Raw genomic sequence first — 25,980 nt, 5'->3', positions numbered from 1 at the left:
ACTAAATATTCAAGTTTTCTTCATTTCAACTGCTTGTCCCCCAAATTCTTCCCAATAATTTGTCAAATGTGATTATTGAAAGTTTGTTGCCTGTTTTTGATAGTAATGTTATGTATGTAATAAATGTCTTATTGTGGGAGATAGCAAAATAGACTCCATTCTAGGAAGTGTGTGTTGTGTCAATTTATCTGAGATGTATATAAACTAAGGAGCAAGATGATGTATTTCAAAGGCTACTTTTTCACAGCTTTGCTTGTACAGTGGTACCTCTAGATGCGAACGGGATCCGTTCCGGAGCCCCATTCACATCTAGAAGTAAACGTAACTAGCGACGGCACATCTGAGCACATGTGCGTAGCTTTTCGCCGCTTCTGTGCATGTGCCTGACGTCATTTTGAGCGTCTGCACATGCGCAAGCGGCGAAACCCGGAAGTAACGCGCTCCGTTACTTCCGGGTTGCCGCGGAGCACAACTTGAACGCGCTCATCCTGAAGCACATTCAACCCGAGGTATGACTGTAAAGGCAACACAGGAAGCTTTTTAGGTTTTGACACATCTCAAAAACTCAAGTCATTGTTCACTTTAAAACATTCAAAGTTGTTTTTTTACCAAGCTTGCTCTGCTACTGCAGTCTATGCTATTGCTGTGCTGGAGCAGTGCTTTACAGAAGCATGAATCAGATGTGGAGAGGCTGTTGCATTAAAAGGAGATGGGTTAATAACAAGCAACGGTTAAACAAAAGTGGGGTGGGAAAGAGAATTGTTAACTAGTTCAATCAAAATGCTTAAATGGTGTGTCAGAGCCAAGACTTTTTCTCAGTATAGATGTTCACCCTAAATCAGCTGCAGGGAACCTTTGGTAGTTCAGTAAAATCTGTGGCCTTCCAGAAGTTTGTGGACTCCCAAATACCATCACCCGTAGCCAACACAGCCAGTGATTAATGCAAATGTATACATAGGTCCTTATGATTAACTGACAATTATTCTAGGTATACTAGCTGCCTCAGAGTAACAGTAGTTACACACAAGATAAATAATGAACTCCGTATTCATTCCAAGGCCTGCTGAAAATTTCTCAAATATTTAATTTCTCCAAACCACAAGATTACAAACATTCGTATTTAAAGTTACAAAAATGTCATGTTAAAACTTACAAAAGCTGTACTAGTCAATAAATTCTTGGCACACATGCACCATTGATATTGAAAGCTTGTTCTGAAATAGCTAAATCTCTAGTGGCAGGAAATGATAGAAATTTTGTTGAAAAAAGGCAAGTCTAATCTCATCTCTGTTTCTACTAGGGTGAGTTAGTCTCATAGCCTCTTTGACCCAAACATCATGACAAAAACTGAGGATGAGCAGGTTATTAAGACGTTAAAAAAACCTGTCCATTAAGATCCCAGCAAGTAGTCAGTACATCACATCTGCCATACTAGTGCTAATTGGAATGGAAAAGTAACTTATGGTGGGTGCTGTGAGTTTGAAAATGGATTCTCAATGCCACTAAAATCTATGGGGTTTTTTGTGAGGAAGAAATAGTTCTAAGGTTAAAGCAAGAAAAGGGTATTTGATTATCTTAAATTTATGGTACTCATTCTAAGCACTAAAATGTGTCAGTTCGGCACTGTTAGTGTATTTTTAATTTACCATTAGGTAAATATGGACAAACACTGGAAGAAAAGGAATTTCTGTCAAATAGAACAGCTTTCTAGTATCAAAAACACAGGGCATTTCTTGCCTACCTTTTTTGTGGATGCGTTCCAGTCTTGAAATACTATCAAATAGTTTGGAAATTAATAAAACTTTGGGATTAGGCACAATATATTTCTCAGAATCTTATCAAATGGCCATAGGCTTCCATCTCTGAAACAGGTTAGCTAGAAGGCTGATGGAAAAGTTGCCCTTTTGAACTAAACATGTTAAATACATTCCAAGCTAACTGCAGTTTGAGTAAGTGGCTAGTAATCAGAACTTTGTAGTGTTGTGGTTCTTTTATTGTGCTTTCTGTACTTGATGGGAATTGAGAGTAGGTTTAGGGTCAACTTTGAGGAATACCACTAGTATAGGACTAAACAGGCTGCATAGGAATCCTGTACGTTAATAACTCTTATATGTTATACAAAAATTCAGCGTACACAGTACACCTTCATGGTGAAATTGACAGCAGAGGATACTGTTTCAGCTGCTGAATTTCCCTATATACTGCTGAAGATACAGAAGCCGTTCCAAAGAAAGAAGATGAACGAGTATTTTCCTGTCAGGATACCTCTTCCCAGGTTAAAGCAAGTGAAGGCCTCCTGATGATCTTAAATTTGTGGTACTCAAGTGCTGAAGACACAAAAATGCCCCCTTTGCAGCTCAACAAGGCTGCTTGCTGTCACTGCCACCACCATTTCCTCTTTAGGCTTCGTTTAGTGCAGGGGTCTATCTTGAAGATAAAAAAATCTCAAACAAAGGGTGAATTTAATGTTTTCCCTCTATTCCAGCTGTACCAGATGTACATATCAAATCAAATGGCACAAATAATCCCATCCAGGGCTTGTATTGATGTGTTTTATTACATTTAGCACACAGGTTTGCTATGCTTGTTAGTCTAACAAGTCATTTCCTGTCTCAAAGGTTAATGAGAATAGGTGGTTTGCTTGTAAACAGAATTAATAATTAGGCATAAGTATACAATATGCCCTTCAAAGTACAAATTCTACCTTGTATGAAAAGCCTCCTTTAAGTTTCTGTGTGCATGTGAACTTACTAAGTACAGTCACACATTACAGTAACATGTTCAGCTAGACTTGTTTTTAAAAGGAGTACTTAAAGCATTTTTTATTGTGTAGGTATTCTTAATTCTGCTTTAAGTTTTATACCTTTTAGAAAATCATCTAATGTATACAGTGTAGTGTTATCAACTGAACTTCAGCAATACAAATCTCTTAATTACCCCATTTTTTCTGTATATATCATTTCCTCATGCCCCAACTTAAGGCAGTCTGGTGGAAATATATAGAGAACTCTTAACTTTGCTGATTTGTATTATTTTTCAGGCCATTTAGTTAAAAAAGATCTTATTTCTGACAGAGTAAAGAAAAAAGCAAGTGTCAAGTTGGCCAGTATCCTTTAACTACTCTTCCACACAGTATTTATTTAATACATTTTATAACTGCTGTTCTACAGCATTCCATGGGGATAATTAAAGAACTTCTTTCTGAAATCCCTAACAAGTTTTATCACACATGAACCTCAAAACAGAGGTTATGATGAAAGCACTACACACATTCCATGATCCCCCTCAGGATATTCTTTCCGTTCCTCACCTGGCCTGCCTTCTGCTAGTTCCTCTTCAAAAGCCCTGTGCACAATATGCAAGTCAGGTAGTTTCAGACAAAGTACTTAAAGACCTGCCTGACAAAAGTTCTTTCAGGAAGTCCAGTGATGCAAAAAAACCTGCTTGCCTTCTCATTCTTTTAGCTAAGCTACCACATGCATATTGAAACTGCTGCACTAACAAGGCTGGAAACTTAATCTTACATCTAGGGATAATGTCCAAGAAAGCCAATTTATGTCACCATAAATATATGAAGTAGCTGCATTTACTTATATGTAATCTTCCCAATTCTGCATTTAAATGGCTTTTGTGGGGAGGGCCATGAAACATACAAAGCTGCACAAGATGCTGAACCTCAACTCACAACTCTTAAAAGCCCTGTCCAGCTCCTCTGACTTCTAAGCTACAGTGTCCCCTGCCAACCTGTTCCCAAACTAAGAACCTTTTAAAAATAATCTGAAACTGCAAAACTCTGCACTTGGTCCTGGAATGGTCCATCTGCATGATAAAATGGCAAATGCTGGGAATACAAAACATTCTGCCTCTATCCTTTACGATGAACAATAAAGTGTGTTGCACAAGCAGATGCATTTGTAAAATCAGGCATATCAATTGCTGCATTAGCAGAACCTCACATAATATGACATGCTGCCACTGCAGGAATATCACAATGGCACAAAGATTTAAGATTGGCTGTTTAGATTTTGACAATACAAAAGCATTGGCCAGCGCTGCAGGAGTTTATACTGTTATGTTACAGCTCTTACCACTGTAGTGAAGTAACAACATTTTAGAAATCTTCTGTAGATGACTCTTACGGCACACTGGAAGAACACCTCTGTATGAGCAGTGCATGGCAGGAATCACAAACCCTTACAGGCTTTGGCGAAGATGGCAAAGGCAGTTCGTTGTCAGAGCAGGCATTACAGAAAATTTCGCCACAGTTTCTACAGTGATGCTAAATCAAGATGGGTAGGGGTGGGGAAAAGAAACCCGAAGGAGATTTTGAAATCAACAGTTTATGAAGTAAATAGAGAGTAATCAGCTACAATTAAACATTTACATACATCTATATATTTGTTTCTCCCTCTCTCCCACACCCCCTAGAAGCTAAATTTCACATTTTATGTGAGGAGGGATCATGTCAGCCAGTGACTTGGTCATTATGAATGGAAAATAAGCAAGTTTAATGGTTACCTGAACATTCTATTATTGGATCAGAGTTTGTGCTATTTGTTGCAATATTTGTAAGAACAAAAAGGATTTAGTTTGAACCAAATGATCTGTGGGGTTAACTATGAAAATAGTAATTTTTTGTTTTTTTAGCTGATAGTGATTGATGAGGTTTAGTGCACATGCATAAATAAAAATGTGAATATTAAGTATTGGTAAATAACAGAACTTGGATACAGAACTTGTTGTTAGTGGATAAAAGCCAATGAAGCTTTTCATGCATGCTCACCTTCCTTCTGGAAAGTGAAAACTCCTTTTCACATAATTTGCAGTGTGTTGCTTCTTTGTCTTTTAGCCAGACCTGTCCCTAGTGGGGAGAAAAAATGTTCTCTGAATAGAACAGGTACCATACATACAATTTATCTAATCATAAATGACAGTTGCCATTCAGGTATACAAAAGGACAGCATTCCTCAGGATAGTACAAGAGACAACTCATGTTAGTTCCAACTCCTTACCCAGCCTACCATCAAGAAATCTCTCACATCAATGCATCTGTGGCCAACGCCCTGCACATTAGAGAGGATCCTAAGGAGCACAGTAGGACACACAGATTAAGGCACTGAGCAGGATACCACAGAACATGAAATGTAGATGCACACTGTATGGAAAGATGGGTATGGATGGATAAGCCGTCTTTCAGGCAACTTGTCTGCCCTTGTAGATCCTGCTGTCGTGGAACCCCAAAGGACAGAGTTTGAAACCTACCACTCCTAACAGTGCAATCCTATACATGACTACCCAGAAATAAGTCCTACTATTTTCAGGTTAATGGGTACAGCATCATAGCCAAGCAGAAAATTAAGCACAAGTGATTATCAAGATCACAAACTAAGCGAGCGTTAGAACAAAATAAAACTAGAATTTGGGAGCCTCCCTACAATGTTCTTGAAAGATGAGTTTGTGATTCTTCCTGTCTCTTAAAACTGAAAATCACTAAAAAGTCATCTTACAGAGCACACCTTGACCATAAAAGGGGGGGTGTCTCCAAGCCTGGAGATGTCAGCATAATACAGGAATTTTGTTGTAAACGGTAGGTGTAATCTATGGTGGATAAATTCTGGCAGGTGACCTCGAGGCACTGTAGCTGTTGAACCAGTGAATGATCCACCAGTAGTTCTGCTAGGACACAGGGCCTTTATCAAGAAATTGCTTCAGTCTTGATACTCTTTAATTTGTTAGTAGTGGTGAAAGTGAAAATACTGACTGCTAGAGGCTGAAAGTGGGTCTGTCTATTGGCTTGTGGCTTTTCAAAATATGTGAGAATCTAAGACTGTGGGTTACTGAGAAGGAGGAAGTCTGTAACTTTATAATTCTTATGGTCTCAAATTAAGACCATCTTTCAGATTCAATAGCTGATACTGATATGAGAAAATAAAAGAGAGTGGACTCCACTTAGACCACTGGTCTTCAACTGATCAGGGTCACAGCCTGATCCAAGCTGGGTCACAACAGGCGCACTACCACCAGATTAAGAAATGGGTCCCCAAATGCATGTTTGAGTTAGAAGAGGGTCCTGGGTCTGAAAAAGTTTAAGATACCTGATTTAGACTATTAAACACTGACATGTATTTTGTTGATACATGATGTATGTGGAATGATGCAGAGTTACATTATAATTTACTGATTAAAACCACAATAATTTATAGCTAGGAAATGAAGCACACCGACAGAATAGACAGGCCCAGTGAAACTATAAATACTAATGGTTAATGGTTAAAATTTACACTATAATTTGAAAGGTTAACCACCCGTTAGCTTATAGATTGGAGTGAAGTATATAATACAGAATGTCTGAAACGAATAGAAGAATTAGTCTGGATGCCCCTCCCCACCTTCCAAATTACTAACCTGCAATGTTTTATTTGCTTCTTTTATATCTTCTATTTTAAGCTTTGATCTAAAGAGAAGATATGCGAATAATAGTGTGAATAATTAAATGCACCTGTTTTCAGGGTGGATAAACATGGCTGGATTGAAGGAAGTGTGTAGAAGTCCACACTTCCTTCAACCCAACATGTATCTGTAGACATATACTCTTTCAACACCAACACCTTGCCTTTCTCCCCATTTTCTCCAACTTCCTTCACTTCTGCCTCCATGCACCTCCCTGTAAGGAAGATGTGCTTAAGAGAGTAGGAAAAATTTGCAGAAGGCCTTCATTTACAAGACAACTTACGTTTAATTGGTTCCCAATTTTCACACCTGGACCTCAAAAAACATTTCTAGAATTGAAATCTATCGTTACTAGAAAAGTAAGTCATGTTCATTTCACATACCCCTATCCAGACACAGGACTCATGTGGGATCTATACCCGTGCTGGGTAATGAAAGACACAATCCCATATAAGCCCTGCATCTGTTTATGATTTGTAGATGAGAAAGAGGATACTTCCAATGAGAAGCAGAGCCTTTACAGCAATTGGCTTTGGTTTTATCTCCCTGAAAGAGTCTAGAGCTGCTGTTCTTCAGTGGCTTTTCCGAGATGCAAAGAAATCCTCTCTGTAAGAAACCTTGGCACTTACTTGCTAATGAAGGTCAAAGCCTTTGCTGGATGGTAAGAACTTCTGTTAACTGGCAAGAAAGGTTTTGTTTGGTGGCTTAGCCATTGGTAAAGTCGTAATCTGGCAGCAATGTGAAACAAAGGCTTGTTTACGAGACACTGATGAAACAGAATATCCTTCCAAGTGGAAAAAGGAGAAAACCTACACTGGGGTTGAGCAACTTGTGATCCTCCAGATGTTTTTGGACTTCCAACTCCCATCACGCCCTAGCCAATATGGCCAATGGTCAGGAATGATGGAAGTTGTGGTACATCTGGAGGGCCACAGGTTTCCCAACCCTGACTTACTCCAGCACTAATCTATATGAAAAGCCCAGGAAGTACATCAGCCAAATGGTTATACAATGGTACCTTGTTTTGAGTCTGGGTTCCGTTCTGGAGCCCCAGATGCTCAACGAAAGGGACACTCGACAAAGCACTGCTCTGTGCATGCGTGCGGAGCGGTTTGTGTTTTTGCGCATGCGGCAAACCCGGAAGTAACCCGTTCCGGTACTTTCCGGTTTGCCATGGACATTCGCCAAAATGGAAAGTCGACAGGGCAGACGTTCGGGGAGGTATTACTGTATTTGTTAGGCAGGATAGCTCAGTTGGTTAGAGCATGGTGCTGATAATGCCAAGGTTGCATTGCAGGGGGTTGGACTTGATGATCCTCAGGGTCCCCTTCCAACTCTACAATTCTAAGTGTTAGCCTTCTCTTCTCAGGCAACTGACCAAGGCAAAGGAGCCACTGGATTCTGCTAGCTGAGACTTAAAGTGCTTTGTAGGGTTGAAGCTGCTACGAGACTTAAAGTACTTAAATAATTTTAAAGCCTTAAGTAGCTGGGCTGGAGGAAGTTAAAGGTGAAACATATGCACAAGAACCAGTCTTTGTTTTCATCAGTTGTGTGGAAGAAAAGAAGAAGACAAATTACTCGCTAAGTTTGCCAGCCAGTTCTTGGAGAGCTTCTTCTTGATCATGGCATAGATTTTTCAACTGCTTGTTCTTTTCTTGTAATTTTAGGAACTCCTGAAAGACAAAGAAAACATGAACACTGTCAATAGCTTCTCAGAAGAGTTGTAAAACATTTCTATTTGGGCTGGCTTTAAAAACGGGAATTAATTACATCAGGGATGGGCAACCTGTGGCATTTTAGTTGTTGTTGGGCTCCCAGCTCCCATCAGCTCCAACCACCATAGCCAAAAGACAGGGATTACAGTTATTTTATTTTAAGGGTGCTGACATACAGTTAAGGAAGCTGAGCTAGATAGGAATCATGCTCCCATTGTCATACAAGCTTGTCCAAGATTAGGGGGAAACGGTCCTGTCAGTTTGTAGCAGAAACAGGCTGAATACACTGTGCTGATTGTTAGTGTCTGTAACATTACAAACTCACTCATCCTACTGCCGGAGCAGTATTGCAACACTTTTTAAACTTGGTTTTATGTAGTGGTAGGAATACAAAGACGAATCTTTAAATTAAATGGCTTTCATGCTGTGCTTGATGAGGGAGTAGGGGAGAGGCAAGAGAGTTGTCCTGAAGACTGGGAGGAGCAGGGAAGAAAACAGACACTTGGAATCGGCATTTGATTTGTTGATAGGTACATCTGTTGAAAGCATTTGCGAAGGCAGGGAAAGTTAGGCTTGCTCTGTGTGAGAAAAGCACCATGGTGAATCCTGTTTAAAAGTACATCCGTATATACCAAGCGTTCTAATGGGTATGTCTAGCAAATGGCTTTAACGAATTTTGGTTTCCCCATTCTTGGGATGCAATAAGATTTGAATTCAACGAAATACGTTTCATATGCAAGTCTCAACTGATACAATCTTAAAACCTCTTTAGTCCACTGTATATCACAGTGGCTTTGGATATAGCAATAGCTGAGCAAACAGGAAGTATAATTTACACTTCCTGTTCACCATGCTTCCTTGTAATCTGAGTGTATGGGATGGCTTATTTATCTCCTGTAATGATAATGATCTCTTAAGACCAACCAACAGTACTTCTACCTCGGAAGAAAGAACCTCCAGATCTATGAGCACTTGCATACAGCTTCATGGGATAACAATGAAAGTACAGCTTACATAATCAGTAAAATTTTATGAAATTTTGCTGCAGAATTTACTTTTTTAAGAGTAATGATTTGTTGGGTCTCTGTCTTCAAGGACGATGATGTTTCTTTTTCCCTTTTAAGATCTTCTTCCATAGTTTGTCGCCATTCTCTTTCTATTTTCAAATCTGTTTCCAGCTGGCCACTAGAAATACAGAATATAAAAAAGTAATTCAAACAATTATACGTTTTAATTGACCTACTGCAATTGCACAACTATGAAATAATTAGTATAATGTATATAATTCAATACTGTAAACATTTTACACGTGTTAATTATAATAAAGATTTACTTATTTCCTTTTAAAATGTTTTATATTATTCTGTGTAGAAGACTTCTGCAAAAATAAGTGATAGGAAAAAATAAGCAAATTAACTATTATTTGACAAGAAGGTTATGAAGAAGGCTATCTTAAAATCTGATTCAAACTTCACCAAGATTCATTGATCCCTCCCAATCTCCCTTTGGAACCAGGTTAAAAACATTTAACCGAATTTTAACAGAATGCTTTCAGAATAAGGATAAGATGGTTCTGTTGTTCTTTATGATCTAGATATCTATCTACTATCTGACTGGTGTTGTTTTAAGGTGGTGGTATATTTTATTATATTGCAAGCAGCTTTGGGTAAAAACAGCAGGATATACATTTTAAAAATAAAATAAATACATAAATCCAGCTCAAATTGCCTTAAACGGGTACTGTGATGGGAGAGCTGCATCTAGCCCTCGAGGAGTGCACACGGTTGCTTAAGGGTCAAACTAAATAATATGTGAAATGTGTAACTGCATTTCATGCATTGTTGTTGTTTTAATAGCCATGATAAGCCCAATCCAGGTCAGGACTATTGTATTACAGATATGTAAAGTGCAATTGCCTATGTCATGTACTGAGCAGTTTGGTCCTAACAATGCCCAATTGTTAGGCAAGTTAGTAGATGAGCACTGCTCCCCAAATGAGAGAACACTCAGTCCTGGATGAGGCCCAGACACTCCCTCACCTTCTAGGACTTTTTATTTCTGGTTTGGAGCAAGCTATGTGAACAAAACGATGTTTTCAATAGCAGAAAAATATTAATAGGACAGCCCTTGTGAGTATGCATATCAGGGCAACATTTCCCCAAAGTTAAACTAGTTTCCTGAGCTCAAAGCAACAAGATATTAAAAGCAAACCCAAAAAGGGCGTTCTCCTGTGCCGTATGGCAAACTTAGGGGAATTTCAAAAGGAGATTGCAATGGGGCAACAGGTTCAGCTGTTCAAATAAAGTCCACTTGGCTTGCTCAAACACCTTCCATGAGCCTAAACAGGTATTTGAATCCCAGCACAGAAGTTCTGCATTCTATGAAACTACTAGATCAGGCAGATGAATTTACGATCAGCTTACTTAGTCTGTTCTTCCAACATGCACCATGTAGCCATTCTGTGGTGACACATGCAGCTCTAAAACTTCTGATCTGTAATTCATCTGGATTTAGCTTTCCACTTTAATGACATTCAAAAGGGGAGGGGACACACACGTTAGAATATATGCTATCTTCTCCCCCACAAATACTTTACTTACACTTGCTTTTCCTTTTGAGTAATATCTTTCTGCAGACTTTCAGATTTACTCATATAGTCTTGCTTAAATTTCTTGTCTTCACTCTCTGCCTCCATTTGAGCCTTCTCTGCTTGTTGTAATCTGGTGTAATTCAAATCAACTTTGGGTAAAACTGAAGCTAGAATTTGGGTGTAAAGGGTGAAGAAGACAAATAAAAGGAAAAAAATGGGGAAATAGAAACATTTCTAAATGAAAACAAAGCTTGGGGTAAACTCACAAACTCAAATGAGAGACCCAGACAATGCCAAGAAATCCAAATTCTTTTTCTCACTACAACAATATTAAAAAAACCCATACATTTATCCATTTTTTTTTATTTAGTATTCATGATTAACAGATGCCATCAATGCAGAGCCATACAGATTTTTTTATTCATACATACAGAGCTGTGACTGTGCCTTTGTGTGTTTTTGCATGAATTCTTTAAAAAAAATTTAAAAATCCCAAACCCTGTAAACTAACTGTTCCTTAACTACACAAATCTATCAACACTACAAAATGGGAAAACCAGTGCACTAAATGGTCTGATATAATTCAGAACACAAAGAATATTGTAATCAAGGTGGCACAAGCAGTGCCATGTTAAATCAACACAACACACACCAAATAATGTAACTGTGTGTCTACTATGGTGTGCATGGTGTAAATGAGAGCATGTAAATAATCCAAGTACTTGCTCCCAATACGGCAGGTTTTGGGGTGGTGTCTGGATTGGTGATGAGTGTAATGTAATTTGTTTCTTGAGCTCCCACACCTGTTAAGGTGTGCTTTTGTTCATTTCCACAGAAGAGGATGCTACATCAGAAAGGCCAAATGTGGCTATAATTCACCAAGTACTATTTGTTGTGCACTCTCCATTTATTACAGTAGAGTTTGTGCAAATCTAAGTATACTATGGTAAGATATTCAAAATGGACAAAATATCAGGCCTTAAAAAAAATAGTTCTGTGTAACTCAAAAGATTGTCACCTTATTTTGCTAGTATCTGAAGCATTCTGCATCTAATCTTCAAACTTCACCAAACATAGAATAAAAAGCATGCTAGCTGAAATTAGATTTCTATTTAACATTTCAAAAGTTGTAGCATTGCAATTTTTTAAAAAAAAGTTAATTCCAATTGGCAACTAACAAAATATGTTGGTGAATTCAGTGTCAGAGATCTATGTTAAAATACTGACCAATTTGAATGCCACAATTATTTTGCTACATTTAGAGCCTGATCCATAACCTATTTAAGCCAAAATACATGGGCAAATAGGCTTAAAAGCAAGGTTAAAAAAAATCCTACAAATTTTACTCCATTAAACTATTTCAAGACACATGGAGGATCTTTCAAAATGATATGTCTTTAACAAGCTTGTACTGATGCTGCCCTTCATTGCTGGCACATTTCACTAAGGACATTGCAATAGTCCTGGTTTGCGTTAACAATTCTTTGTCACTTCAGATGTGCAATGGATAAAAAATTAAAGACAAATAAAGGTAACAAAATATTCAGAAACACAGAAGTTGGGATAAAGGAGAAAAGAAAAAGAAAAAGAGGAAGAAGGATGTCAATAAAAGAATATTCATGCCACTAACGTTTTAATACATAATTATGTTTTGTTTGTTAAGTAGACTGAAAAGAAAAACAATGGCAAGACATGTCAACAGCCACATGATGAGGCTATGAATGTTAACAACATCTGAGATTCAACATTGCTCAAGCAGGTGCCTGTTTGTGCAGCGGGCAGCTTCTTCCTGTCCTGCCCCCTGCAGTCCTCCGTGTGGCCCAAAAATATACTCTGGGGGAGTGGAGGAGCACACAAAGCAGATTTGGGGTGGGAACGGGGGAGCTGGAGGGGGGAGAAAAGTAACTGGAAGTCCCATTGTACAAGCAGTGGATGTCACCCATTAAAAAAAATAAGAGAAGTAAAGCATGTAAACATACTTCTGTATTCATAATAAATGACCTACATGTTACATGTCATTTTTTTAGTATACATATATCTGTAGCCTCAGAGTTACTTTAGAAGCATCCATTGTCTCATGCACCATCTATAAGACTTTTTACTTCTTTTTTATTTTAAAAAATGACAATATCACAAACTGCTTTTGAAACTCTCTTTTTGTTTCAAAAGGTGATTTTTCATGAGCTGGGGAAGGAGAAGATGCTGCTGAAGACATACTTCTCCCCCCGCCCCCACAAAAAGTTCCCTGCTATTGAGGACATGAAGGTAGTTTCAGGATTCTCTGGGACTCGACCCTACACACTTACACTCAGAATGGAAGAATGTTTTCAATTTAAATGGAAGAGTATTTCCAAATGATTTTTCTCCAACTGAATATATGGGCCAACAAATAATTCTAAGAGTCTGCACACATCAAGTGCCTAACTAGATGAGACAAAAGAATATCTGAACCGAAATCCTGTTTTATTTTATGTGTGTGGTGTTAAGTTTTAAAGCAACCATGGAGGTGAAATGGCTGTGGCACTGGAGGAAGCAAATTATTCCACTACATGATTTGTACAACCTAAATCCCCTCAAGTATATTTTTCTTGTTACCCGCTGCCTTGCAGGACATCTTTATGAGAGGAAATTGCTAAGGAGTAAATCCTACACAAATTTGGAGTAGTCCCTAAGACAGTGGGATAGAGCCTTGCATGCCTCCTTCCAGCAATTCCTGTAGCATATCTGGTGCCAAACGTATTGCTCAGCGAGGCTGTCTAGCCATCCCAGGACCTCCATACACACTGCCCAGACTTGCATCCCACAAGTGTCACTTTGGTGCTGCAAGAACACAGCAAGAACATGGGAGGCAGCAGTTACAAGTTACTGGTCTCTGCAGTCGCAGCAGGCACAGCGATTCTCCAGCAGTTTGACTTCACCCCTGGAGGTGCACTCTATTGTCTCATGAAACAGACGGATGCCAACATATTTTTATTGGGGTGCAAAAACTTTTGAGAAGGTTAGATCAAGAAAACAGTGTGAAGGAAAGCTTTTTTTAAGATCTTCCAAGGGCACAGCACCAAACACATTATCAGCACCACTACAGTGCTCAAATTACAGGGGGTCAGAGGGGGCCTGCCCTTTCCTTGCCTTTTTGTGATGGTTTCCATACTACTGTTTTTGGAAGGCTGCAGACAGCACAATTTTGCAAACTGGAGTGAGGACATGGGATGGGGTTTGTGAATTGGCTTGGAGTCCCCTCTGCCTTTCTTATCCCTAAGCTGAGCATGGTCCCTAAAGCTACTTTTAAAAGACAATTCAATCACAGATCTCCTATTGTCTCAACTAGTTTAACATTTAGCTTCAAATGTATGAGTAAGAAATCAGAAAAGTTACTTTAGTCAACTGGGACTTTGCTGGATAGATATAATATGCAAAGGGGGGTGGAAATTCTGAAACAGCTAGCAAGGAGTCAAATAGGATATCTCAGGCAAAAAAAAATAAGGGAATTGAAATATGCATTCAAAGCACCTAAAAACAGGGTAAAAAAACACATTTTGATCCTTCAAAACAAAGTCATATCTCAGTGCCTACTATATGAGAATGTGGCAACTGAAGCAGAAGAAATGAGTCTGAGGGGGAGTGGAGAAGCAGAATAAAAGAAGATGCTGTACCTTTGCTCCAACTGCTTCATAGTTGCTGTAATCTGATTGGTTTTATCTTCAAGTCTGCCAATGATTTCGTTCTTTTCTTTCAGCGCATCATCTGAAACCTATGATATAAGAGTGATTATTATATTGCAACACTATATAACTTGAGTATTAACAAGTGAGCAATAATAAAATCTACAGTCTGGATGTGTAGTTTTTTTTTCTTCCTTTCCTCTCTGTTCGAAATTGCTCCCTCTTGCCCAGCCTTGGACAGTAAACTCTCTAAAGTAACCCTCACCACACTGCTAGTGCTGTATTGATGTGCAGCAGCAGCAGTAGGAACTTAGTTTCAGGTAAGCAGCCCAATCTTCAGGAGGAGGAAATTGACAAATTGATCTTTCTAAATTTCCCTTTTTCTTATACCCCCCAAGGGCTACTAAAAGGAGAACAAGTGGAACTTTAAAAGCAATTTGGTGGTGGATGGCTTGTGGCTAAAACACTATTGCCTTCCTTTATAGTTTATGAGGTAGAAACAATCAGAGATGATGGAAGTCTTTCCCCTCAGTAAGGTTATTAAGTTGGCTCTGTCTCCTGGTCTGAAGCAAATGAGGATGACATGCAACAGTGCATGAGTGGGTTGCCACCGACACAATGGCATTGCCCCTTCCTCCCCATTGCGACCTCTGTTCTCCTGAGGAGGGAATCCCAAACCTCAGGAGCAGTTTGTGGGATCATGCAAGGGACAGGAGAGTACATTATGTTATATGAGTGAGAGTCTGCAGTTGCTGGCAGGCTGAAAACAGAGGTTATCAGCCAAAGCCTCCTCATCCTGATGGTCACCTTGCTCCTATGCTAAGAAAGCAGCTGTAAGAATAACTGTCATCCATTGATATTCAAAGCTAGTTCTCAAAAGGACAGGTGGGCCTCCCTAGAGGGGGAAAGAGTACTGCTTAAAAATTGTATTTTGTATAGCTTCCAGTTGCAAACAGTAAAATGTTCTTACTTGTAGCTTTTTGTACATTTCTACATTTATTCCTTTGACTTCCTCCAACTGTTGCCGCAGGCTTATAAGAGTGTCTTGTTTTTCATGTATATCCTTCTCCAACAACTTCATTGCAAGTTCTATCTCATGCTTCATACCAACTTGAACCATCAGCTCATTCTCTATATCCTACAAAATACAAAGAAGTGCACAGATATCAAATGCATTAAGGTAGGAAAATATGGTGATAGAAGACAAGACAGCTTACATGCCTCTGGATATACAAGTTCCCACTGCTTCCATAGCATATCTGATATACACTCACTTGTCTCAACTGTGATTCTTCTCGAAGCTGCCTATGTGCTTCATTGTACATGTCATCCAGGCTTTGTCTGGAGTGCTTGTATGTCTGAAGTTCTGCTTCAGCATCCACTTTGTTCACCTACAAGTAAGGAATTCATGCTTAGATCACTTTCCCCCAGAGCATATCTTCATGCGGGGGAAACAGACAAGGGTATTGTAGAATGACACTCTCTGACTCAGTAAAACACAGTAAGCTGTACATGTCCCATCTCATGTTGACAGAATCAATGCTCACTGAAATGCCACATATTACATGGAGCCAAACCCAAATTTTACAAGCTTGTGCTTCACAGGCAGCTGCAGTCAATTTTGGCTCTCTAAAGATGAAGAGTATGTCTATATGACACACAAGCTTCTGAACATCTGTTAATCTCATTCTCCTTTTTACATTTTGAGGTACACACTTAAAAATAAAACGTAGCCACACACCTAAAAACAGCAATGTGTTAGCCCTCATTGAGATATTTTGCAACATTTTTTTCCTAAATATGTTTGCAATTCTGTAAGCCTTGGAGTTCCCTCAAGCCTACTGATACCTCCCCTCTTGTGTGGTGGTATTGCTGTTTCAACTATATAAGCAAAGGAACTCACAGTTAGAACACCAGTAACTGAAGGAACAAATAGGATCTGAAACAAAATATCAGAGTGGAATGTTCCTGTTCAGGTTTCCAACCACTCCATTCTATCTCCTCCCACTTTTCTATTTCGCCCTGAAAGTCAACATTCTGTACTCACTAAGCATGCTCAGTTCTTATTGGAGTCCACCCCCCACCCCAACTTAAGGTTCCTCCCTCCAAAGCTTTTTCAAATCATTGGTTTCCCCTTAGCCTAGTGAGGCCATTTTGGCCACATAAGGACAGGCACTCAGACGATGAGTTTGTTATTTGTATTTATGATAGGGTCCTCTAGTATGTCAAATAGCCCAAGATAGTGCAACATGCCAGAATTTACTGCTGATTCTGCAATGGCTGTGTTGCTACCTACTCTTTGATAGGACACTCACCTATCATATTTTACTTGAGCCAGTTTAGAGAGAGCACATGCACACAAAAAAGCAAAGGCAACCTCTTTACTAATATTGCTTTGTACCGCATATTATATTTCCTTTGTAAATAGAACTCTCATACCTCTAGATGATGCTGTGTTTTCATTAAGATGAGTGTATTTTCACTTCGCAAGTGATGATTTTCTTCTTGAAGTTTAATTATATTATTTTTGGCTATTGCTAACTAAGAAAGAAGTGGAACAAAAAAAGCAAAAAGATTCAGGTGAACAATAATAGGAAAACAAAAATATTTCAACACACACAGGCAGAACAGAAAGATAGTATTGGTCATATGCATTGCTAAAAGTCCATACCTCTTCAATTAGTTTAGTGTTTGACTTCTCTAGCGAATCAACGCGTGTATGGAGACTGCTGACTGTGCTACTGAAAATAGTAAAGAGAACCTCATTCAAAATTACACATCAAATCCTACAAGTACAAATAGTACTATGCAATTTACTTAACATTCTAGTGCCTATTTGGGTGTCCACTGATCAATGGAGTTGGAAAACACATCTTCCACCATACATCTTTCAAGAAGATAAATGCACTAGCTTTATTTTATTGCCATCATCATATTTGTGTTCCTTGAAATGACATTTGCTATCACTCTAAATGTCCAATATGTAACTGCTAACTTTCATTCTTTCTTTCATCTCTCATGAGCCAGGAAATTTATATTTTTTGCTGCTGTTCTTTAGAGAAGTCCTCAGCAACACCTCATCTCAGTGGCACTAGCAGTCTTTTCTTATAACTTAATAACAAGGTCATGCCACTCTAAGAACAAATATTTAAAGTCTTAAAGAGTAAAATTCTGCCCACATGTTAACATTGCTCTTTTGCACCGCAGTCCTAATTTTAGTTACTCATAATTAAATCCCATGGAGTTCAATGGGACAAGGGCAGTGCTATATGCTATGATTTTTGCAGAAAACATCAGTGTTATACTGGTGATTTCAAGCCAAAGACAAAAAGTATGAATGGAAAATGTGCATGAACATACAACTTTACACATCCATGTACACATACATTAAAGAGAAACGTACACAGGTGTTTGAAAAAGTATGCTTGCATATAGTTTGCCTTTGCATGTTACATCCTTCCTGTGCAAAATACCAGTTTAACACAAATGATTCCCACAATAGTTGGAAATTACAGCAATATCCTTACTCCCAAGAAAATATGTTTAGGACTGCAATCTTAGTCCCTTTCATAAAGAACAGCAAGACTGAAAGTATCAAATTTCAGGATTTGTACCAAGCTAATTTGAATAATAAACTCCTCTTACTTTGCCCATATTTAAAATAATAGCATATTTAACAGACAAAACACTTGAAACATTAGTCTTCCAACAGCTTCATTCACTCTAGACTCCCTTTCAGTAGCTATATGATGCAACCATTAAACTAAGCCAAATGAAACTAAAAGGATTTCAGTGCCATCTACTGTACCAGAAAAGTCATGTTTTTATCGGAATTACTTTTTAAAAAGATGATGCCTCTATATGGATTCAACAGATGCTTCTGTATATACTTACTTCAGCTGCCTGTTTAGTTCTTCAACATAATTCTTTTGATCCAATATAGCAGCAATATGGTCATTTCTAAAGAGATGAAAACATATTTAATTAGACATTTATCTGACACCATATATGCAGGGGTGGAGGAAGGGGGGTGCAGTGGGGGGTGGAGCACCCCGGGTGTCACCACTGAGGGGGGGGTGACAAAATGCAGGGCGGCACTCACCGCATTGCCTGCAGCACTCCCGAGCCACACGTCTCTCCTGGGAGTGACGCAGTGGCTTGGGCACCCGAAGGCTCCGCGTTGCCCCAAATGGTCTGCCCACTATCTCCCCCTCAGCTGTAGGGCGGCTGAGTGGGAGGAGGCATCAACAATACAGAACAACAAACCCCCGTGTTGCAAACTTAACACAACAAACAATACAAGCAACACGCAGGCTAGGATACTACATAGCACTGTAATTCTTATTACATAATATACATGATTTAGTAACAAAAACAAAATGTGTGCACTTGTAAATTCTCTAATATATTTGAAATCAATTGAACAAACACATGTCTGTCATTCTTTGAAAGTCTGTAGAAGTATAATAAGTTTATGGTTGAAACAAAGTAATAGATACTATCCTGTGGGCTAAGCGGTAAAACTTTTTAGGTGAAATTCCAAATGAAAAATTGGGGCCACACTATAGGTGCACTCCTGATTCCTCTTTCCAGCCACTGCTTGAATTTGGCGCTTTTTCCTGTCGCTCTGCACAGCAACAGAAAAAGGCACCACACTAAAGCTAGAGAAGAATCCAGAGTGCGTCCTTGATGTCATATGACATCCTTACGCACCTGTCAACATGGGCTGTGGAGGGTGGACCAGTTCTTCATCTATCCCCTTGGCCAGATCCACTTTCCTATCTCTGACAGGAGGAGAAAGGCAAAACAAATAAGGAAAGAAAAGGGGACTCAGAAGAGCGGGGACCTGACTTAAAATGTCTGAAGCAGGAATTATCACCATTGTCAATCTGCATTCAGTTTGCAGAGGTTCCAGTAAAAGAGGATCAGATGTTCATATATTTGTCCTCTCATTGATCTTAGCAAAACAAAGCAAGTTGATCCACCCTGATCCTTTTACCTCACGCTTCTGCTTCCTGCCCTTAGGGAGCCTGGCAGAAAAACACAAAACCCTTTTCAAAGCATTTAATGTACTTGTTTATTAGAAATGTTAAAACATACCTTTCTTTGCTTTCAATATCATCTTCATTCTTTAAATACATAGAGAAATCAATCACACCAACCTAAGAAGAAATAGATTTATTCACATTTTGTATTTTATTTTTATTTTTAAAAAGGAAAACCGGGTTTGGTCTTTACTTCACTGATGTTACTGGAAATGTGCAATGAAACCTTATACATACTGTAGGAGAGCATGAGCACAACAGGCCTTACATCATTGGTAATGACAAGCTTTCATTCAAAGCTGTATCATCTATGCTTCAGTCCCCCATCCCCCCGTTTCAACAACCCTTTTAGGGTAAAGATTACTAACCCAGATGCATTTCCTCTTTCAAGCAGTCACATATTTATACTTCTGCACTAATACAGTTTGAAGGCTTTATGCAGAACTATTTCCAATCTTTGGAGACTTTCTGGATAATCAGGCAAAAAGGAAAACAAGCAGCTAGGTTGCACTTTTATGGTTTTTGTAACCAAGCCAAAAGCTTTCTAATAAAGGAACCGATTCATGTAAACTCCATCACTGTTCCTCTGCAGAAGAAACAATTCATTAATCAGGCCTTTAATTGCGTTTCAAAGGAAATAAGTGTGTTTTGTTTAGGGAATAGCCAACTGCCTTTCCATTTAATTCATCAAGCTAAATAAGAAACTTTTTTTTTTCTTTTAAGAAAGCACATTACAACTTTTAATACCCTGCATTCAGATCCATCAGTTTGATATTTCCCCCATCATTTCATAAAAAAACACCTTTAAGGCAAAAGTATGAGACCATAGCTTTATATCTACTTACTTGTGAATCCAAGTCTTCTCCTTTTACACAAAGATTTGCATCAATTACATTTAACCCAACGAGCAAGCCAACGATAACTGCTCCTTCTTCTTCCATCATCAGTGCATGATATTCATAAAATTCGCTGGAAAATGCATTTTTTTAAAAACTCCGTAACTTATTTTAACATACTTTGAATCAATTTTTAACTGCTGGTCAATCAGTAATTTATTTTATTTTCAAATCTTTTAAAGATTGACTTCACCGATACTCCAAGGTGGTTAAAAGTTTGGAGCAACATACTGAATATACCAACTAAAGTGGCAACTTATACAGAATCTAAGTTTTCTCAACAAAATAAAATGAAATGGGAAAGGTCCACCATAGTATGAAATGGCATCTGGTCTGCAACAAGGCTTTTCTTCTCCAATCCCCAATCCCCCCCCCCACTCTGGAGAGTTCAGGGACCCTCTGGAACAAATTTTGGGGGTGCACAAGGGGTGGAGAGGAAACGAGAAGAGAAACTGGAAGTCAACTTCAGTTACGAAAGAAAATTAGGTGCTCAGATAAGAAATGCAAATGCAAACCAAGTCAAGAACCAAGTTTTAACATTACTGTCATATTACTTAGCAATAGCTATAGTAAATGTAACATAATTGTACAAATCTGGTAGCAATTACAGCACTGACCTTAATTTATCCTATAAAAATCTGAATGGACACTCACCCAAGCAATTCCTTCTGAAAGATGAGACATCGTAGATAATCAGCCATCTTTTTTTGCATAAGTGCCAATCGTAACCAAGCTCGGGCACGTCCTAGTGGAGTCCTAGTTTTAAAAAAAGGAATAGTTCAGAAAACAAATATCTGTTGGCCAGGATTATTGTCCAAAATGGAAAAGATCTTTATTGGCAACACAACTTACTTGAGACCAGGCAAATCTCTAACACTAGCAGCGATTTCCTCAGCTTCTGGGTACAACTTCTCCACAAGCTCCAGAGGACCCCATATTGTTTTATTGTAACTGAGAAAAGACTTTTTTACTAGAAGGAAAATATAATATTTTTACATTTTAAACTTGGCTTTATACTTTAATAGAGCTGTTATCTAGATGGCACTATAAAAGTTATTTCTAGGTAAGCCATATCAGAGTGCAAGGAACATTTGTAAGCATGGTTAATATTCAACACTTATACAGTATCAGCATATTTAATCTGCTGCACCTAAGATTCTCTAAAACCATTGCAGCCAACTGTGAAATGAATGTTATAAGAACACCAAGGACAAAATAAGGCAAAACAAAGAAGAATCTGCAAGTTGAAGTTACATATCCCAGGAAGCCAACAAAGAAGAGAAACAGCAGGGACTTGCAGGACTCCAAAGAAGTAAAAAAATTCTGTAAAATAAATTAGAGGGTTTCTTCAGTTGCCCACATCAGTATTAATGAATCCAAGTGGGGAAGCACATAGATTCCCCCTTGGATTGACTGAGGTGAGGGAAGTCTACAGTGTGCATCCTGGACCCATGAACATGAACATAGGCCGGCTAATACAGTGGTACCTCAGTTTAAGAACAGTCCTGTTTACGAACGATTCAGTTTATGAACTCTGCAAAACTGCAAGTAGCGTCCCGGTTTGCGAACTTGACGTCGGTCTAAGAATGGAATCTGAACGGTGGAAGGGGACCAGCGGCGGGAGCCCTCATTAGGGAAAGCACACCTCGGTTTACGGATTAAGTTCGTAAACCGAGGTACCACTGTATAGGGAATTCTATATGCCTAAACTTGCCTTAATCTAGAATGAGCAATCTAGTATTATACTCTTTTGTTATATAACAAAATAAAATGTCAACATGCTTTGGTAAAAACAAACAATCATCCTTTTTAAAACATGCATTTGGTACCTTTAAGGCCATGTTTCAGGCAGTGCTCCATAACAACGAAGAACTGTTGCAGAGGTGGATAGTCAGAATCAAGGGTTCGGCCAAAGCTCAGGGCAGATTCAATGAGTCCCTTGATACTCAGTTTGGCCATATTCAATAAATTTGTTCGCTCAACAGCTGTGGGGTCTTTCACAGCTTAAAAAGGAAAAAAAGGAAAATTATTCAATGAGAACAGGATAGTTCGATACTGCTTTACTGATAAAAACACAACAATCTTATCCAAAACTAAACATAAAAAATGAAAGGGGGAAAGAGAATAGGATAAAAAGCATGTTATGAAACATAGGGTGTGTCTGTATAGTGCTTTTCCTCTGAAGGAACAGAATATTTCCGTAGACCTGCAGCACTGGCAAGTGTCCTGTTCTAAATCAGGGCAGAGAGCACTTTAGCCTGGAAAATGTAGCACTGCTTGCCATTTCCCCAGGTACATCAAGTTCTTAATATGAAAATCCATAAAAGATATGTGAAATAATAGCACTGCAACATTTTCAAATCATTTAAGATGGCCTAATATTTTGCTTTTGTTACTGCAATGTACTGATGTTTCCAATGAACTAACCACAATGACTCTGCAAGCCAACATATGCTGACGGAAAGCTTATTTTTGCCAAATGTGTTTGCAAGCCCCACTGGGTCTAGCAGGATCAGGCCCAGTTCAAAAAGCAAGGGCGAAACTAGGCTTTATTTCATCCGGGTCAAAGACCCAGTTTGGTGCACACACCCCACACACAGGTTGGGACTTGGAAGCCTCAATGGTGCCCCTCTGGAGGTTTCACCCAGGGCAAAAAACCAGGGTAGCCACCTCCCCCTCCCCAGTGGCGTAGCGTGGGGGGTGCAGGGGGGGCGGGCCGCACCGGGCGCAACATCTGGGGTTAGGGCAAATCCATGGGTTAGGGGGCGCAAATCCACGGGTTAGGGGGCGCAAATCCACGGGTTAGGGGGCGCAAATTACTTGCCTTGCCCCGGGTGCTGACAACCCACGCTACGCCACTGCCCCTCCCCCCAGCTACAGCACTGCAAAAAGCATAACCCTAGCAGGAAAAAAACCCTTGGTCCTCACTGCTTTTTAAAGTAATTTCTCCTCCCTTCCCTTATAGGATGCCATCATAACGGTTGCAATATTGTGCACTGTTAGCTGGAAGTAAGCCCCTCTGAAAACTGGAACTTACTTCTGAGTAGGATGGGGCTGCATCTATCAGACCCCAGAGCAGCTGCTACCTGGCCACAATATACCTACACCAAGCATCACAATCCAAGGGTGGGGTTAAAAGGACGCCTGAGAGCGAGCAAGAGAGATTTGCCCACTCTTTCAGTCCCTGCCAATCGCGATTCTGAGACAGGGTCCCACGCAAGAACCGATGCACGTGCAGAGTTCCTCCACACGAGAGGGGGTGGGCATCCTGATTGGTCCAGGATACCCCACCCCGGGACCTCCACGCGCCTAGCGGTTCTGACGCTCAGCGGGTGCGTGACGCAGCAGGCGGGGCCGGCCGGCGGGCGGGCGGGACTCTCCTTCCCCAAGCTCAACACGCGACGGCCGTTCGTCTGCACATGATTCCCCTCGTGATGTTGCCGATGGTAAACCACTCTTACCCGCAAGAAGCTATAATGAAGCAGCCCTACCTTCTTCACCACCACGCGCCGCTCGGCGCCAGCAGTTCGCGCCCTCCCTACAGGCTCGCAGAAACTCAAAGGAGAGATAATGACGATGACACGAAGCCTCCTCCCGGCAGGGCTTCTTCATTCAAAGCAGGCGCTGCTAGTTACTTAAGAGGCTACCGAAACTGCGCAAGCGAATAATGGGGAGCTACTCACAAGAGCTCGTCAACTGGAGCATCAACATCGTTGTGCAAAGCGAAGCCATTTCACTGCCTGCCCGATTTTCATAGATCTATCGATCTATTAACTCCTATGCAATCAATAGCCAGGGGTGTGCTTCGTTCCTAAGGGAACCTAGAGAGGGGCTCCCACCCCACGAAGGCCTGGATGCGGAATGAAATCGGGGGGCGGGCAGACGACCGCGAGAGACTTTCTCGCGGCGGCCTTAAAGACCAATGGACTTTTCAGCATCCTTTTTTTTTTCCCCCGGAGACGTGTGCAAGAGAAACACTTGAGTGTCAGACCTGTTGTTCGCCTGACGCGGCTCGAGGGGCGGCTTCAGCCCCTCGCGGATACCCGCCCCACAGCCGGGCAAGCGAAGGCAGCGCTTCCCCCATAACAGACGGCGGCCGAGCCCACCCAGCCTCCCTCCCCAGAGGGAGAAGAAACGCTCCGTCAGCCCTTTCCCTTCGCCGCCGCCGCCGCCGCCAGCCCAAGCTCCTCCGACTCCTCTCACGCCCGGCCGCCGCCGCCGCCGCTTCTCCTCTGCTCCTTACCCATCGCCAGCGAGGAGCAGCAGCTGCCCGAGCAGCTCAGCGAGGTGGACCCAGCCTTTGCTCCTTTCACGGCCTTTCTCCAGCCCTCCTCCGCCTCCTCCATCTCCGCCCTCCGCCGCCGGAACCGCGCCCGCTGCGCCCCTGGCGGCGGGAGGACCCGGACGGAGGCGCGTCGCTGCGAGGGGCCGGAGCCAGATGTCGTGACAGGGCGAATTCTCCGAATTTGCTTCATATGATTTAGCCTGTCCCAAATTCCCAGGCCAGGGTGGGGGTGGGGTTCACTTTTGCCTTGAGGTGAAAAGACAGGTTCTGCACTTCTCCCCAATTCTCAATTACTCTAATTTCTTTTAAACATTATTTATCAAAATCCTATGCCGCCCTTCATCTGACAACCAAAGAGGGGTTTACAACATAAAAACGCAAAAATACATACCATACCAACAAAGAAAAAATACTACCCCCACCACCACAACTTACATAGATCTTGCCATTTCACTGTTCTCCAAGAAGCTCAAATAAAATGTTACACCATGTTGGTTTTAAGTCAATCCAAAATATTTTTAAAATAGAAAACCAAATCCAACCTGCATACCACTTTGTAAACTGGAGTTGGTATACTAGTGCACTCTAGATTCTTATTTTAAATTCAGTTGAGTCCAAAACATCATGAGCCCATCCATCAGCCCACATATACATGCTTGTGCAAGTTAATTTTCCCACTGACAACCTGGGAAATGACGCGAAAACTCTTTAACTCTTTATCCTTCTTAGTTTAAGGTTACCAGGTTTTTTTCAATGAATCCGGGGACTGTTCAACTTCAATGCATTTTGTCTGGGGACTGATTTGTAAATCCAGGGACGGTCCCTGGGAAACAGGACATCTGGTAACCTTATCTTAGTTGTCTGGAAGCAATTTTTTTACTCATTACAGATTACCATGAGTGGTCTATTCATAAACAAGATATCTATGTTGATAGCATGACAAATTATTAGCTGGGGAAATTGTGGCGGGATGGAGCAGTGGTTTCACCACTCCATCTTGCTAGCTTGGGGGGGGGGATGTGGGCGAGCTTCCCTCACTTTTTTTGCTACACTTCTTTCAGGCTGGCATGAGGCACTTTGGACTCAGCAAATTCTAAGTGTCCAATACACTGCTCCATTTTAGCAAGTAATAGTTTTCTGCTTGCCTTGGTACAGCAGGGACCTCCACTGCAGTGTGCAGCAGAGGGGGGGTATGTCAATGCCACATCCTAACTACCTCCAGCCATTAACATTGGGTGGCAGGGGTGCAACTGCATTCCTAGTCAAGTCAGAGATGAAACTTGTTGAAAGTAAGTTTTAGGACTTCATTTACAGGGAAGTCCTATGCAGGTATGCTC

The 25,980-nt window shown here is 40.4% G+C and overlaps 1 protein-coding gene across 3 annotated transcripts; it reads right to left on the bottom strand.

The window, feature by feature from the left end:
• Nucleotides 1-1,055: 1,055 nt before the first annotated feature.
• On the bottom strand, nucleotides 1,056-24,760 carry RUFY2 (RUN and FYVE domain containing 2). 3 transcript variants are annotated; one of them, XR_014548218.1, is made up of 19 exons: nucleotides 24,602-24,760; nucleotides 22,188-22,361; nucleotides 21,211-21,328; nucleotides 21,013-21,114; nucleotides 20,308-20,431; nucleotides 19,518-19,579; nucleotides 18,312-18,377; nucleotides 17,089-17,158; nucleotides 16,857-16,958; nucleotides 15,692-15,808; nucleotides 15,388-15,555; nucleotides 14,409-14,506; nucleotides 10,766-10,885; nucleotides 9,221-9,350; nucleotides 8,029-8,123; nucleotides 6,406-6,454; nucleotides 5,013-5,082; nucleotides 4,784-4,861; nucleotides 1,056-4,279 (listed from the first exon to the last, which is right to left on the bottom strand). XR_014548218.1 is itself a non-coding variant. In XM_083614481.1 (18 exons), the coding sequence occupies exons 1-18, from the start codon at nucleotides 24,702-24,704 to the stop codon at nucleotides 4,136-4,138; spliced, it is 1,920 nt and encodes a 639-aa protein (XP_083470607.1). In that variant the 5' UTR covers nucleotides 24,705-24,760; the 3' UTR covers nucleotides 1,056-4,135. The 3 variants fall into 3 exon arrangements, 1 of the variants encoding a protein (XP_083470607.1); XR_014548217.1 differs by lacking the exon at nucleotides 5,013-5,082 and having other exon boundaries at nucleotides 10,766-12,245; XM_083614481.1 differs by lacking the exon at nucleotides 5,013-5,082.
• Nucleotides 24,761-25,980: the final 1,220 nt, after the last annotated feature.

This window comes from Podarcis filfolensis (assembly GCF_964270895.1).
Source record: "Podarcis filfolensis genome assembly, chromosome: 5".
NCBI classification, from domain to species: Eukaryota; Metazoa; Chordata; class Lepidosauria; order Squamata; family Lacertidae; genus Podarcis; species Podarcis filfolensis.
The sequence above is the reverse complement of the archived record's forward strand: the minus strand, read 5'-3'. Positions and strand labels throughout refer to the sequence as shown.